This window comes from Chanos chanos, chromosome 1 (genome assembly GCF_902362185.1).
Source record: "Chanos chanos chromosome 1, fChaCha1.1, whole genome shotgun sequence".
In the NCBI taxonomy this organism is placed as follows: Eukaryota; Metazoa; Chordata; class Actinopteri; order Gonorynchiformes; family Chanidae; genus Chanos; species Chanos chanos.
In genome coordinates this window covers 25194695-25209374 of record NC_044495.1, presented here as the reverse complement: position 1 = coordinate 25209374, position 14680 = coordinate 25194695, and the positions used below count along the sequence as shown (strand labels likewise).

Sequence of the window (14680 nt, the reverse complement as noted above, 5' to 3'; positions counted from 1 at the left end):
GAAAATTTCAGGTGGCATTTTCAGAACCAAACCTGTACATCTCAACCTTTATTTTTCTACCAGGAAAGTTCCTGTGGTAGTTTGTCCACTTGTAATGAGTCAAAGATATTAGTACACGCCGAATGTGATCCAGTTTAAGAACAAAAATCCCTCCACACTCTTGATCTTGCTTGACTATAGGCTCTCAGGTAACACCATTCACAATTATGTACATAACACATATCTCACAGAACAGACCAGTGTTCCTCAGCTGTAGCCCTGGGAAACTCAAGACTGCACAGTGAATAGCCCTGCCATGCATCAAATTATATGATGCCACCAATCAAGGGCTTGTAAAGCTTTTCAAGAAGAGAATTAGTTGTGGTTGAACCAGGAAGCAAAATACCATGCAATGCTGTGAGGTCCCTGGACTGACACTGAATCATTACCGTGGGTAGAAACAGAACATTTTTTTAGTGCCTCAAAATAATAAACTGCCTTACAATAACAACACACATTGGTTTCTTTGCTATTAAGTGGTTTCATGATTTTATTTTATTTTTTTGAGAAACGATGAGTAATCTGGCCCACTAAAATGCTGGGGCAACATATTAAAGCCAGCTGCAAAAGGAATTAAAAAGTGTCCCTTGGACCTCTGTATTGTGGTGGTGGAGGAGAATCTCTATAGAGAGGAGTCTCTCTAGGACCTCTATAGTTTGGGTGTGGCAGTGGAGGAGGTGGATAGAACATTGGTCCCTGATTAGGGTAAGGCATCCAGGGCATTTGCATGTGTGGAGGGGGTGGCCTGGGATACTGGTAGTTGGGATAAACTGGAGGTTCAAGGGGAGGTGGGGGGTATGGGTATGGAGGGGGCAACCTGCAGTCCGGAGGCCCATGATGGACATAAGGGTTGACGTGATGATCGCTATGGAAGTTGCCGTAAAAACTGTCGGGTGCTGTGCTAGTATTATAGCTCCTGCCACGATGCTGTTTTCGCTTGGGAGGCCTCTGAGAGCTCTGCTTGTGTGGTGGACCCTGCCTCTGTTTGCCTGCATCACTCTCTGGAGAGGGTTTAGAAGAATAGAGGTCTTCTATGAGCATCATGTTTAAAACACATGTAAGGAAATGTACAGTATGTTTGGTATGGTTAGTTAAATTGTGCACATTCAATATGAAAAGGAGATGCTGAACTCACCAGAGTCACTGTCATTATTCTGCTGTTTCCTCTGCTCTTTGAGCCTCTGCTTTGCCAACCTTTCCTGTTCATCGTCACTGAAATCTAAAGCCTGTGAACATTTTAATGCAAATACTCAAACACATATCCACAACAAACTACTTCAAAATAACTTCACAATAGTAATTCACATAAAATGTAGATTTTCCTGAATGCCAAACATTAAATACAGACAAAATGAAAATTCCCCACAAAACACTGACAAGGAGAAAATATGTCATGAAGATTATGGTTATACATTTCTGTTAATACATTTCATAAATGTGTTGAGTCAAAAAAGTCCACTGTAATCCACATCCAGAACACTTTCCAATAACAGACAAAGATGGTTCAGCACATCCTGACCCACTGCTCCACCAAGTCATATGTATGTATGTGTGTGTGTATGGTATGTATGTATATGTGTGTATGGGCGTATTTACACAAATGTATAGACATGTACACATACACAGACAGATGCACACATCTCTATATATTTCTATATCTACATTTCTAAAAGGGAAATACTGACCTCTGGTGGTGGCTCTTGGTCATTTTTCCAGCTGGCATCTGAGCCTTTGATTCTAGAAACAGCAAGGGGGACAGTGAGAATAGTGCAAGGAATTTTAATCTGGAAAACACTGCCATTGTGAACAAAACCATTTTTGTAATTCAAAGGCATTGTTTGTTGAAAGTGTTTTAGCTTAATATAGCTCCCAGAGCTGTATGATAAACTGTATGCAGTATTGTTACTTACTGTTTCAGCTGTTCTGTGAAGATATAGTCAGTAAAATCTTTAACCTTTGGAGCAAAGTATACAGTGTCCTGGGCTTTGAGGCCTTTTGATTTAATGTCCTCATGGGAGTTAAACCTTAAAATGTAATAGGGTTGACACACGGGCCCAAAGACCTCAAACACCTTTAAAAAAAAAAAAATCTAAGTCAAACCACATGCATGAAATTGCCCCCAAAGCACCAAATTCTACAAAAGACTCCTACAGCTACTCTGACTATAAGACTCGTCATTATAACTCCTTTTATAATCAGTTTCTTTGAACCATGTAAAGTGAATATAACAAAAATGAGAATGGTGAACACAAGAACCCCATATCTCACCTTTCCAACAGCCAGTCTGTCTTTGTTGAATAAGACACTGTCGTCTTTCAGTGGTGCAGTATTCTTAAATGACTCAATTATCACTGCAGAATGACATAAACCAAAGACCCATGTCAGTGACAACAGTGTGCTCAACAGGTTCACTCTTTTAGTCTTATCTTAACTAATCTAAGGGCAAGATCAGCAAGCTTACCTAGTTGCTCTACAACACTGCTAATGACTCCAACTGGCTCAATAACAGTGTCCTCTGGTAGACTCAGGGTCAGATCTTCAACAGCAGGCAGCTCCTAAACAAAGCAATGAAAATTCTGTTTTTAACCGGTTGAAGGTGTAACACTCAGGTGTATAAAGTCAAATTTAACATGAATACAAGAGACATGCATATTACAAAAACAAGGCAAATATATCCTCATTAATATGAAGCACTTATTCACACTCTCTATCCCCCAAACATTTAGCTATACATTGTGGGCCACACTGTAACAACTGTTTGAAATTGTTTTAAAAAGTACTATAGATCATTTACTTATCTGCAAACTCATGAGCTCAGTTTTAACATTAGACTCATATAACAGGTATCCTGAGTTAGAGAGATTTTATATAAAGCTTACATGTTATGGGTCTGTTATTTTCTTATCAAGAAAAGCACTTTCCCAGCTATTCAATGCCACTTAAAAGTCTGCTTCAGACTTCAGACCTCCCATACACCATAATCAGTGTATGACACAGTGCCTAACAATTTAATGTTCTTAAAGCTTACGTGTTACACATCTGTGAGTGATAAAACACATCAAATACTACCTTTGTTTTTTGGAAGACAAGTTGCTAATCCCTAACCCTAACACTCAGTTCACTTCTCTCATCCTGTCTACACTTACCTCAATAAGAACCTCATCTTGAGTCTTAAGTGGTGCAGGCTTCTTCCCAGAACTTGAATTCAAACATTCATTCTCATCAAGGTCATCCATCGCTGTGCCAACTACTTCAGACGAAGATGATGAGGAAGATGACGAAGACGAATCTGAATCTGAGTCACTGAGAGCAGAAAAATTTATGGAACCAAGCACTAAAATGGATAGGATAGACAATATGCTGCTCCCAAGCCATATTAGTTGCTACAAACAATGTATGCAATTAATCAGCAACTTATTTAACTTTATTTACCCATGTTGTTTTGTGGCGCATAAATACATCTCTATGATAAGTTCAAAAGAGGTTTAAATTACATTTATTATACTGTCTTCTGTCTGGGTCAATTTAGTGAATGTAATTAACAGACTCAAAAAAACAAAACAAAACAATAAAAGCCACATTAAATATGTACCTATCTGATGAACAGTCCTCAGAGCTGTCTTCTCTGTACTGCATGCGTAAGACTTCCAGAGAGCTTTGACTTGACACTGTGGCACATACAGAATTGGCCATAATCACAGGGCTAATAATCCCACTCTTATCTGATACTGTCACATCCATGTTCTCTTCCAAACACACATCTGCCTGCCGTGTATTCGATTCAGCTTCCCCTCTGTGACCTGAGGTCAGCCCTTCGTGGGAATCACTACCAGTCGTAAGAGTCTGGGGCACATTGTCTAATTGCTGTTTGTCACCCATTTGGTGATGTAATGAGTCTGGTTTAGTTTCATCTGTATGACCAGAGATCAAAACCTCATTTGACTTGCTGCTAGCTGTATGAATCTGAAGTATGTTCTTGGATTCCTCATTTTCACTGGTCTGTTTGATGTCCATTTGGAGATCCAGTAAATCTGACTCGGTTTCACCTTCATGACCAGTGGTCAACTCTTCATCCATGCCATTGTCAGCTGTATGAGTAAGAGGCACACTCTTCTGTTCCATATTGTTACAGGGTTGTTTGTCATTCACTTGGTGATCCTGGTCTGACTGTGACAAGCATGATTCCTTGGAAGTGAAAATAGGACAATTTACGATCAAGTCAATGACAAACGCTCCAACACGTTGTTAACCCAACAACTGGAGTATGTAAAATGGCAGGAAGAATTAAATATCCAAAAACAGGGACTTTAAATTATCTTCGCCTCGGATCATATGAACCATTAAATAACAAAATCTGTTACACGATCGAGAGCAGACTGTATTAACTGCGGTGCCTAGAACTTGCGTCTGCAGAACGTGTAGCTTCGAGTTAAACACACTCCACGTGCTACTCTGGCGGCGTCTCGTTTGATACTTGTACATACATAAGCAGCTAAACAAACCAATCAGTCTAGCAACGGCTCTTGTCTTAACATCACCAATGTGTTTATCAAAAGGGTAAAACAAGGTGTTGTAATTTACAGAACATTATACGTAAACAACTAACATTAAACCAGGGTGCACGAGTAACCCGGGGTGACATGTGCTAGCTAGCAGACCGTAGCTGTAAGCGAAGCGCACATAGATAGCTCCAAACAGCGTGATAAAAACAACATATAGAATCGACGACATTATGTACCTCATTATAAACTGCTCCCCGTGTAACTTTATGTTCCATGGCTAACTATCCATGTTCTCCGAGCTGAAAAGTAAGCGGTCTCCCAGAATGTTGTCTGTATGAGCAAATCAACAGTGACCAGTTTCAAGATGGCCGCGGAAAGTTTTTTTCTTTCTTTCTTTTTTCAAAATAAAAGACCAAAGTGCTTGCGTGCGTATGTAGATTTGAATACGAACACATCACACCTGTAATAACGCTAGTATGTTAGCATGGCTGTACGCTTCAAGTGCGTTGTCTGTTATTAACGATAATGAACCATTAGCTTTTGGGTACTGCATAATCCTTGATAGTCGAAATAAAATTATTAGGACACATGTTGCAACTGTGATTGTGCTACGTTTATAGTCTTTTCAAATCGATTATCTGACTCTTTTGATTTGAGACACCAGAGAATAAAGAATAAAAATGAGGTGGCCACTATCACGTGTTGAAACATCATACTTATGATTGCGCTCTGGTAGGCCTACTCTGAATTCCAAAAGCTGACTCGGGGCTGACCACTAAATGCACAAATTAGGATCACTTCCTTCACTTTTAATAATAATGATAATAATAATAAGTTTATTTAGAGCCCAGTATCACTATTTATAGTCTCAAATGGCTTTACACGTCTATAACAAAGTCAAATCAAAATTATATTATGCATAAATTCGAGAAAATAGATAAGTCTTTAGTCTCGTTTTAAAGGTATGGAAAGAGTTTGCCTCCCTAACTTCTTCAGGTAAACCATTCCAGAGGAAGGGAGAGCAGTAGGAAAAGGCTCGGTTGCCAGAGGACTCCTTTTTAACTCTTGGAATGACTAATAGTTCAGAATCTTGAGAGCACAGGGTGCGAGGTGTAATTAAGTCAGACAGGTAGGGAGGCACAAGCCCATGTAAAATTTAAATGTTAATAAGAGGACCTTAAAATCTGCCCTTGCATGAATTGGGAGCCAATGAAGGGAAGTCAAATGAGGCTTTGATCCCTGGTCATACAGATGAAACTGAACCAGACTCATTGCATCACCAAATGGGTACCCATGCGTGTCACCTTACTACATCTGAAAAACTTTTTATGTTCAAGATCCCCTTTCAGAACTTCAGAGTTCATCTTCCAAGCTGGATGAATTTTACCAAGATGGAATAGAATAGGTTGTTTATTTTGTTGACATTACAAGTTGACATTGCATCTGTGGTATTGCATCTACTGTATTACTAACAAGGTAGTGTTGTAGTGCATTTTTGTAAGTTCTAAAAACTAGCCTTTGCTGAGATGAATATAAGAAGATGTTGTAACATATTTTACTATTAAAATGAATTCTGCAATCTTCAGTAAAGTCAGGTCCTGGGTCAGCCAGGCTTAACTCAGGTCTACATAAGAGGGAGTTCATATTATTCCTTTTTGAGGACACTGCTCAAAGCAACTGGTTTAAGGCCCTGCCTGCTTTGGCCGCATTATCAGAGAAACAAATTCCATTATCAGCATATAAATGTCCATAGACTAAAAGTGGATTTTGTTTGTTTATTTGTTTGTTTGTTTTCTGTAATCGTGTTCCCTGTCAAAAGATTTTCTACATCTGTAGATGGTTCCATTGTGTAGCATTAAATCTGATGCTTTTTTGTGGGCTATTATTATACATTCTGCTGATAGGATGTTCATATCCTTTCATGGTTTCCTGGTGACACCTTGTTTGGTTCAGTAGGCCCTCCGTCACTGTTATGGTACCCACTCTTGCAATATGTTGGGCTTTTTCTCCCTCTTGTGGTTAATCTAAAGTCTAGCAGGTTCAGCTGAGTGAAGAATGACATCACTTTTCAATGGTAAAGATTTTACTTACACATTTAAAGAACAATTTTATTTATATTTTTATGTACCACTTTGTACATATGAAACATCAGACATTATGGTGATTTGTGTTTGTGTAAAGTTTACATGTAACATAAAGGTTGGTTGTACTTGTAAAGCACAGTTTGTTCCCTTAACAAGGATTTACTCTTGGGAAATTACGTATTGTTCCTGAGGTAAACATTTACAGACCTGAACATACATGGTGAGCCCCAAGAATTCTTATAATAGCTAGTATTGCTCCCAACATCTTAAACTAACATTGGTTTGCTAAGCAAGTGCTCTTTTAAATGGTTTGCTACATTGCAAAACAATCATTGTGCTAGAATGTTTTGGTGGTTACAAATTTCTTAATATTCCTGCCAGAGTTTGAGGAGGTTTTGTTGTAATTGTGAAGTTTCTATAAGGCTTTTCTTCATTAATATATTTTACTACTGCACAGTTGATCTCATAATGTGATGCCATACCATATATATAAATGAAACCCTGTCACAGTCAGATGCTGTTTCGTCACTTTTTTTTATACAGGCATTCTTTCTCATTTACACTCTATCACTGCAATATTGTATCAAAGTCTCTTTTGTGATTGAAAGATCAACAAAATCATTATGTAGGATAAGATGTGATGCTTTCAACCAGTTTGAACACAAAAATGAAGGCAAACATCCGTAGTAATAACAGTAGGTATGTCTGTCACAGGATACGTCAGGATGTTGTGGCAATAATGGAAGTTTTGGTCAATAGTCTTGAAGGCAAATTGTCTACAAGTTCACAAAGGCAGGATTTTGAACTCCAAAATGAGGGAACATTTCAATAGCCATTGCAAAAATAGACACTTTACAGGCAAAAACATGAAGTCTGCAAAGTGTTTTCTTATCCCTTACTCAGGGTAATGTTAAAGTGAGGAGAGGAAAGCTGTCTACATTCTTTTTTATCAACCTGAAAATCACGCTCCTATCGCTCCGATCAGAAAAGATCAGAAGCTGGGCTTAAAAACAGCTCTCCGAGCAGGGGCCTCATTTTTGTGTTCTGTAGATTTAAGCCTACTGCTGTTTATTTGAACAGAGGACATTTCATCCCGATCCCTGGAACTGTGTTGAAAACCAATCTGCTCACACTCCCTCATTTCTGTCTGGATCACCACGTTTCCCACAGCTGAGCACGGGCACAGCCTCTGAGGGTGTTTAAAAGATCAGGAGGCCGAGAGGCAGGTAGGTACGACAAAGAGCACAGCTACAGTATCACCGCCTTGGCAGGATATCCTTTGAACCAATAATCCTGGGTAATTTTCGTGGTTTTGGAGCAACCGCCCATTGAAATTGCACAGATGTTTCCCACGCTTGCAGTCCTGATTGATTTCCCTGCTGGTGTAGGGTAATTGTCCAATACCCTGTCCACTGCAACAGTTTCACAGGGTCCCAGAGCTCTCAGTGGAGATCTCCAGTCATGCATCTCTTCCCCATGAACAGTAACCACATCCAGGAACATTCATAGCCTCTGTTAATAGGATTATTGTCTGTTGTGGCCCTAGCCATTGTATGAATGGTTCTTAACCCTATTAACTGAATTAAACAGAGCAGTGTGTCTCTCATTGATCTTTTAACAGCAATTTGTTGGACCTCTTCTCATCTTTTTTCGTATGTGCTGCATTCTTGGAGAGGCAAAAAATAATACATTGCCTAGAGAGGAAAAAAAATTCTGATAAAAAATTTGAATAAGATCCAGAAAATATCCCCACATATCATAAAATGAACAATAATACAAAGACAAAAACAATAAAAAAAAAAAAAAATTAAATACTGCTGTATTTTAATTTTCCAACTTGTGGAATGTTTCAGTAATGAGGATGCAATAAAATCAATCACAATAGCACTTTAAAATTGTACTTTCATTCATTACAAAAGCAAATAAAAACGTTGTCCCATTTTATTGTGTTGTGCACCTTTCCCTCATCCATTTACTAGTACAATACAACTAGGTCATCTTCATTTCACAGATCTCTTTTACCATGTCTCTAAATAGAAGCTTTCAGGATAATTTAGGGCCTTCTGTCTGCATTTGTGAAAACTGCCATTTATCAGTTCAAACCACAATTTTTCAAGGTTTGTCCCGGAGACATGGCCATGTCTTTGGACAACTGTTTTTAGTTCATTTATAGCCAACTGTCAGCAGAGCTCATGGGTCCTTTATTTTAACAACAGCCCAAGAACCATTAAATGTAGGACAGTTCTATAACAGACCTCAGCACTATATTTCACCAGCAGACTTCATTAACTCACCATTCATGCACATTGCCTGTTGAGCAAGCAAAAAAAAAAAAAAAAAATTGATTGATCTCAGCTGATCACAACATCTGATTCAGATTCAAAGTGCTATATCTAAGTTGAATTTCTTTCTGTTCTTTCTAAAACATTAGCTCAGTACAGTTTTACAATAAAATGGCACCACAATCAGGTGCATACCTCACAGAAATGTAGAGCGGGGTCAAATGAAACAGGTGTTACTCCGAGGACACATTTGTTTAGGCTTGTTTTAGAGGACTTATCTCCATTATTTGGAGCTTGTAGATCCCCTGTGTGACCTGAATGTGTTCTCAGTTAGCCCCTTCGCATGGTGCATATTGTAGTCTTCATGCAGAGATAACATTTTAAAAAGCCAGTGTAGATCATCAAAGCTTGGGGAAGTCCATTTACATTGGCAAGACATGAAAGCAGCAGTGAGGTGAAGTGTCATGGTAGCTAGTAGGTCACGCTTCCTTTCACAGAAAAGAGGTTATGAGGTTTATAATGCTGAACACTCCCTGTATTTAACAGACTGCACTGAATGGTGTGAGTACAACTGAATATGTTTCTCGAGCCTGTAAAAGTCATGCCATAGAACAGGCAGAGCCAAGCCATTTAACCCTCTTACTTTTTGATAGACTGAATGACAGCTATCCCACAAGTGAGGTAAGCAGTCATTAACTGCTGTTGTGCTACTTTGATCTCACAGTCCAATAAAAGGGGGCAGGTTGAAACAACTCCAAGAATCAAACAGATTCAAATAACAGAAAGCCTTGGACACTGTGTGTATCTCTCTTTACCTGTTGAGAACTGGGGTTTGGGGGAGACAGGAGGGAGGTGATTCAGAGCAATGAGTACAGTTAGTTTGTCAAGGCATTGGAATGAATCCTGTAAGAGCCCACTGATGAAAGTTACTACTCACTGACCACTGAAGTTCTGTTTTAGCATTAAAAGACACTGAGTCAGTGGAATGTGCACAGTCTGGACCTGTTTCAGTCCTCAGTTTATGAAGTTCATCTGGTCCATTCTCTTCAAAAGGGCCAAAGTCAGGCAGCCTGCCGCCATGGTACGTCGTAGATAATTGAAAGGACTATCAGTGTTTCTAAATGGTGGAGGAGTGCTGCAACTCATATTGATTTAATATTACAAGTCACAACTGTACTTTTGCACCCTTGTAGTTGGTTACAGGCAGTCGAACTGAATACTACTGATTAGACATACTGACAGAATGTTGGCCTAAATAAAAGCCAAACATGAAGTCATTATAATTTTACTTGCCCATGGCTAGGGTTTTGATTATTAGTGCTGTTGAAGGAATCGCTTTGGCAAAACCACTTCCTTTTTATGGAGCTTGATTGTATGACACTTGATTGTTTGGTCTACTTCAGCCTGTCTGAAGAATGATCTGGCTCCTTCCACGTTCACTCTCTTCAGGTTCAGTATCCTGGAGTTGAGGTGCCATGTAGAATTACTTGAACCACAGGTGACAGCCAAAATAAAGGAAACACTGAAGAAAATGAGGGATTGGAGGTGTACCTAAAACAGCTGCTTCACCACTATTATAGGTCCTTAGTTGATTAAGCCGTTAACAACCTATCACATTTGTGTTAATGTATAAAATTTGTAAGTAGGCTTAGGCACCTATTTTGTTGGTCACCATATTAAGAGAAAAAGAGAAAAAATGTAAGGGACTGCCCTTATAGTAAAAAGTTAAATAAATTAAAGAGGGGAAAAAATGGAAGTCCTCTACTGCCTAATTACACCCCTGTGAGGCGCTGGGCCTGAGCAACAGGTCAGCACATCATGGACCTGTCTAATGAGATACGATATGTTTCATCTACACACTTGCCAGACAAAGTTCTGAATTTTGTATAAAAAGTCTCTCCGAATTCACAAAAAGGAAACAGATACATAGGCAATTTAACAACCACGGGATACAGTGCCGGTTACACTAATCGCAGGACTAAATTAAATTAAATGAGGATAAACAAAACCTCACATAGTCCATACATGTCACACCAGGTAAGTTCCTCTTCCTTCTTGTATAGGGTAATGGGGGGTGGCTAAGAATCAGGGAATTGAGCTAATCTGAGGGTTTTAAACAGACTGATATCCACAATAAAACCGCCCATAAATGTTTTCAGTTCAAAATACAGTGAGTATTCTCTCTTGATTATGTACACACCTTATAAAACAGTGATAATAATGAGGGAACCTGTATTGATTTCACTTTTTCCTGGCTTGGGATCCCCACTGCCTGTTTCTTTGCTCTAACTTTCTCAAACTCTTTCATAATCTAAAATAAAGATATTTGTTTATTTGTTTGTTCCATGGATGTAATAATTTCAGTCAAATTTTCATAAACTGTAAATAAATTTATTGTATTTACTGCATTATTTGAACACAAATCTCTGCATGATAAGGCATTCATGTTAACTAGAAATCTGATTGGTCAAGAGACATAGTTTATTTGCACTTGAATGAGGTTCAACATAACCTGTTTGGAGCAGACAAGATACAGAACATTAACTGACAGTTAAAAACTGATCCTGCTTCACAACATGAATAATCTTGCAAACGCTGCTTTGTTGTATACCCTTTATGTGAACTCAGATTTTCTTTGCTCCCTTTGTAGAAAAAAAAAATAAAAAAAACACAAGACCTACTTAGAAGGACATTGTCATTTCAACCAAGTCTAACTCAGTAATTCAGCCAATGAAGAGCTTGGTGATTTGAATCACGTGAGTCAGGGCAGGCCTCAAATGAAAATAAATCCCCAGTTCCAGTCTCCAGAGAGATATACTATGAGGCAGGTTTTCTGGATAACATTAAACCAAAAGTCAAGGCTGTCAATAGAAATGTTCCTACATCTTCTCATATTGGCTTAATATTATCCAGATTACTGTGAGACACTGTATTCTAGCATGCTGCCGTTGTCTAAAGTTAGAGACCAGTCTAGGGTAATGCTGACAGATGGACAACATGAGTTGATTGCAGCGTTTATCATTACTTTGTATTTCCAGATAAAGTGCCGTATTTGGGTTTGAATGCCTTAGCCGTGATTACTATGTGGGGCATAGTTGTTTGTGAACTTCAGGGGGAGACAAGCTGTAACTATACAGTATGGATTGTCATCTGAATTGTTCTTAATATTTGTATTTTTAGTTTTGTTCTTAGGGCGCACGGTGGCACAGTGGGTAACCTCACAGCAAGAAGGTCTCAGATTCGATTCCCAGAGGGCCGGCCAGGGTTCTGTGTGGAGTTTGCATGTTCCCCCGTGTCTGCGTGGGTTTCCTCCAGGAGCTCCAGTTTCCTCCCCTATGGTAAACAGTGAACTGTTTACCATAGTTGAATCTCTTGCTTCAACAAAGTTAAGTAAAATTCTTTTTCAAGGAGTTTGTGCAGGTATATTGTGATAAGAGTTTTTAATTCCTATGTATCACATCATCATCATATCACATCATCATAATCATCATCATCATCATCATCATAATCATCATCATCAGATGTGTGACAGCTTTCCTCTGTGTTAAAAGTGTATTTCATCAGATGTTTTATAAGTGTTCTTCTGTATTGAATACACTTGTGGTGACGTAACTAATTTATCATGCGTCAAAAGAACGCAAACGATAGGTGAGGCCTTCACCTGTGGAAATCAAGGTGAACCTCATAAAATGTTGTGGCTGAGCTCACACTAACACTGTCTTCTGGAACCTTGCTTCAAACTGCATATTGGGTGTTTACACTTAAACTGAAAATAGACAAAACTGCACACAGATTTTGAGATTCTTGTATGACAGCATAAATGGGGAGTCAGTGAGCTTACTTGTGTGTGAAATATGACACGCTCCACATTTTAAGGTAATCAAACAGTAGCATAGCACAAGTAAAGTAAGAGCTGACTGAAGCGTTCAGTTAAACACAAGGCTGGACGCTCTTTGAAGTGACTGTCAATTGTTTAATTCAATATTCCATTGTCAGTGCAAGTGCCAAACAACAATATTTGAGTCAATAATGTGTGTATATGTACAGAGTGAACTCTGGCTTTGAACAAGCAGGACAACAAACAACAGGGCTGCACGGGGCAATATGTGGTGTTTCAGAGGGAAGGATGACATTGGTTGGAAGCACAATGTACATAGACAGCAAGTCAATTGAGTCACTGGACTGAATTTGAGGATGACACAAAGGACATCCAGGTCAGCAGCAAAGAACCGCCCCCCCCCAAAAAAAAGAAAAAAGAAAATAAAGAAAACACCCCCCCCCCCCCCCCCCCCCCCCAAAAAAAAAACCCCAGCTAAAAATAAATCTGAACCAAACAAAAATGGATCCTTATGCAAGCAAACAAATTATTTCTGCATACAACAAGAATTGGACTAACACATGGGCTGATATTTTCTTCATTGAAATTAACCACAAAAGTCAAATAACAAATTACTTGTTTATATATTTATATTTATATATCTAAAGTGCATTATGGTACAAAAATATAGAAGGTCAGCAGCACCTTGATACATTTACAAAATAAATACACCATTCAAACAAAATAAATTACTGCAAATCTGACAATTATAATTGGTATAGTCCTAACAAAAAAAGAAGAAAAAAGTAAGAAAAGGCAAAAGTATTCACAAAGATCAAACTCTGTAGCCCCACGGAGCACTGAATAATGTTCTATCTTTTTTTTTTATTATTATTTGTCATCACTATTCTGGTGCATGAAGAATATTTACAGACAATAAATATTTTCCTTATCACGTTCCAAACAATCACTATTACAGAAAACTGCAACATGAATATTTAGGTGTCCATTTGAAATGTCCTTAGGTATCTGCAAAAAGAGAGAACAAGAAAGAAAATCAGTTTCATGAGGACAAATAGCAGGATTTCAGCATATTCAGTTCCCTAGTAACATAACTTAATTAGTAGTACAGACCAAACTGCACCAAGATATGCTCTATGACATATCTCCACACATTTGGCTACATAAATGTCGCCATCTCAAGAAACTATCCCAGAGTCAGACCACAAACAACAAACTGGAGCTAAACATGGAGGTCTGATTTGGATTAGAGCAGATGGGCTTAAACTGTGCCAGCTGTGCGTGAGTGTGTGTGTGTCTGTGTGTGTGTGTGTGTGTGTGTGTGTGTGTGTGAGTGAGGGAATATGTGTGTTTATGCGAGGATAGGGTGTGTGCATGTTTTGAGCTTGCTGGGAATCCATGCCTCGTCATTTCCCTCTGAGCACTGTGGGTAAACAGGGGGATTCATTCACATGTTTGCAATTATGCAAAGAGGACACCTTCCACTAAGCAAACAGGCCCCCACTTTACTTCAAACAGAACCCCAGTTCCTCAGTACGGAAGCATGGAACAGCAAGGTGGGGAATTGGGCACAATGTCTGTCTGTGTGTTTTGAGGTGGATAGGAAAGGTTCAGATGATGGTAAAGAACTGAAAAACCAGTGGTGTACCAAATTCTGATTTTTCTCTATTCTGGTTTGAAAGATTATTTCTCACACTGTCTTATCGTCCCTAGATAAGTCATACGAGATTAGGTTATTTGTATTGACATCCCTCAAATGAATCCTGAACCTGAATTAAGATGAAATAGTTTGATGGGAAAATATTCTTAGTCATCAACCACTTTTCAACCATTCAAAATTTCTTTGACATTAAGTAACAGCTGAAGACTGTAAAGCTGCTTTAGCTGTTTCAAAGCAGAAGTTTACACTTACCGTTGTCAGAGACTGACAGTGTT

At 38.8% G+C, this 14680-nt stretch overlaps 1 protein-coding gene across 1 annotated transcript; it reads right to left on the bottom strand.

Annotated features, from left to right (window-relative positions):
• Positions 1-607: 607 nt before the first annotated feature.
• naf1 (nuclear assembly factor 1 homolog (S. cerevisiae)) lies at positions 608-4116 on the bottom strand. Its single transcript, XM_030777017.1, has 8 exons — positions 3632-4116; positions 3186-3342; positions 2501-2594; positions 2308-2390; positions 1950-2110; positions 1725-1776; positions 1175-1265; positions 608-1040 (listed from the first exon to the last, which is right to left on the bottom strand). The coding sequence occupies exons 1-8, from the start codon at positions 4114-4116 to the stop codon at positions 613-615; spliced, it is 1551 nt and encodes a 516-aa protein (XP_030632877.1). The 3' UTR covers positions 608-612.
• Positions 4117-14680: the final 10564 nt, after the last annotated feature.

Excerpts from the sequence above, each read along its gene's own strand:
- naf1 (XM_030777017.1), bottom strand. The coding sequence starts at position 4,116 with ATGGATGAAGAGTTGACCACTGGTCATGAAGGTGAAACCGAGTCAGAT. Across the intron at positions 2,111-2,307 it reads ACAGACTGGCTGTTGGAAAG|GTGTTTGAGGTCTTTGGGCC; the intron begins GTGAGATATGGG and ends TTTTTTTTAAAG. Across the intron at positions 1,266-1,724 it reads ACCAAGAGCCACCACCAGAG|GCTTTAGATTTCAGTGACGA; the intron begins GTCAGTATTTCC and ends AAATGTTCACAG.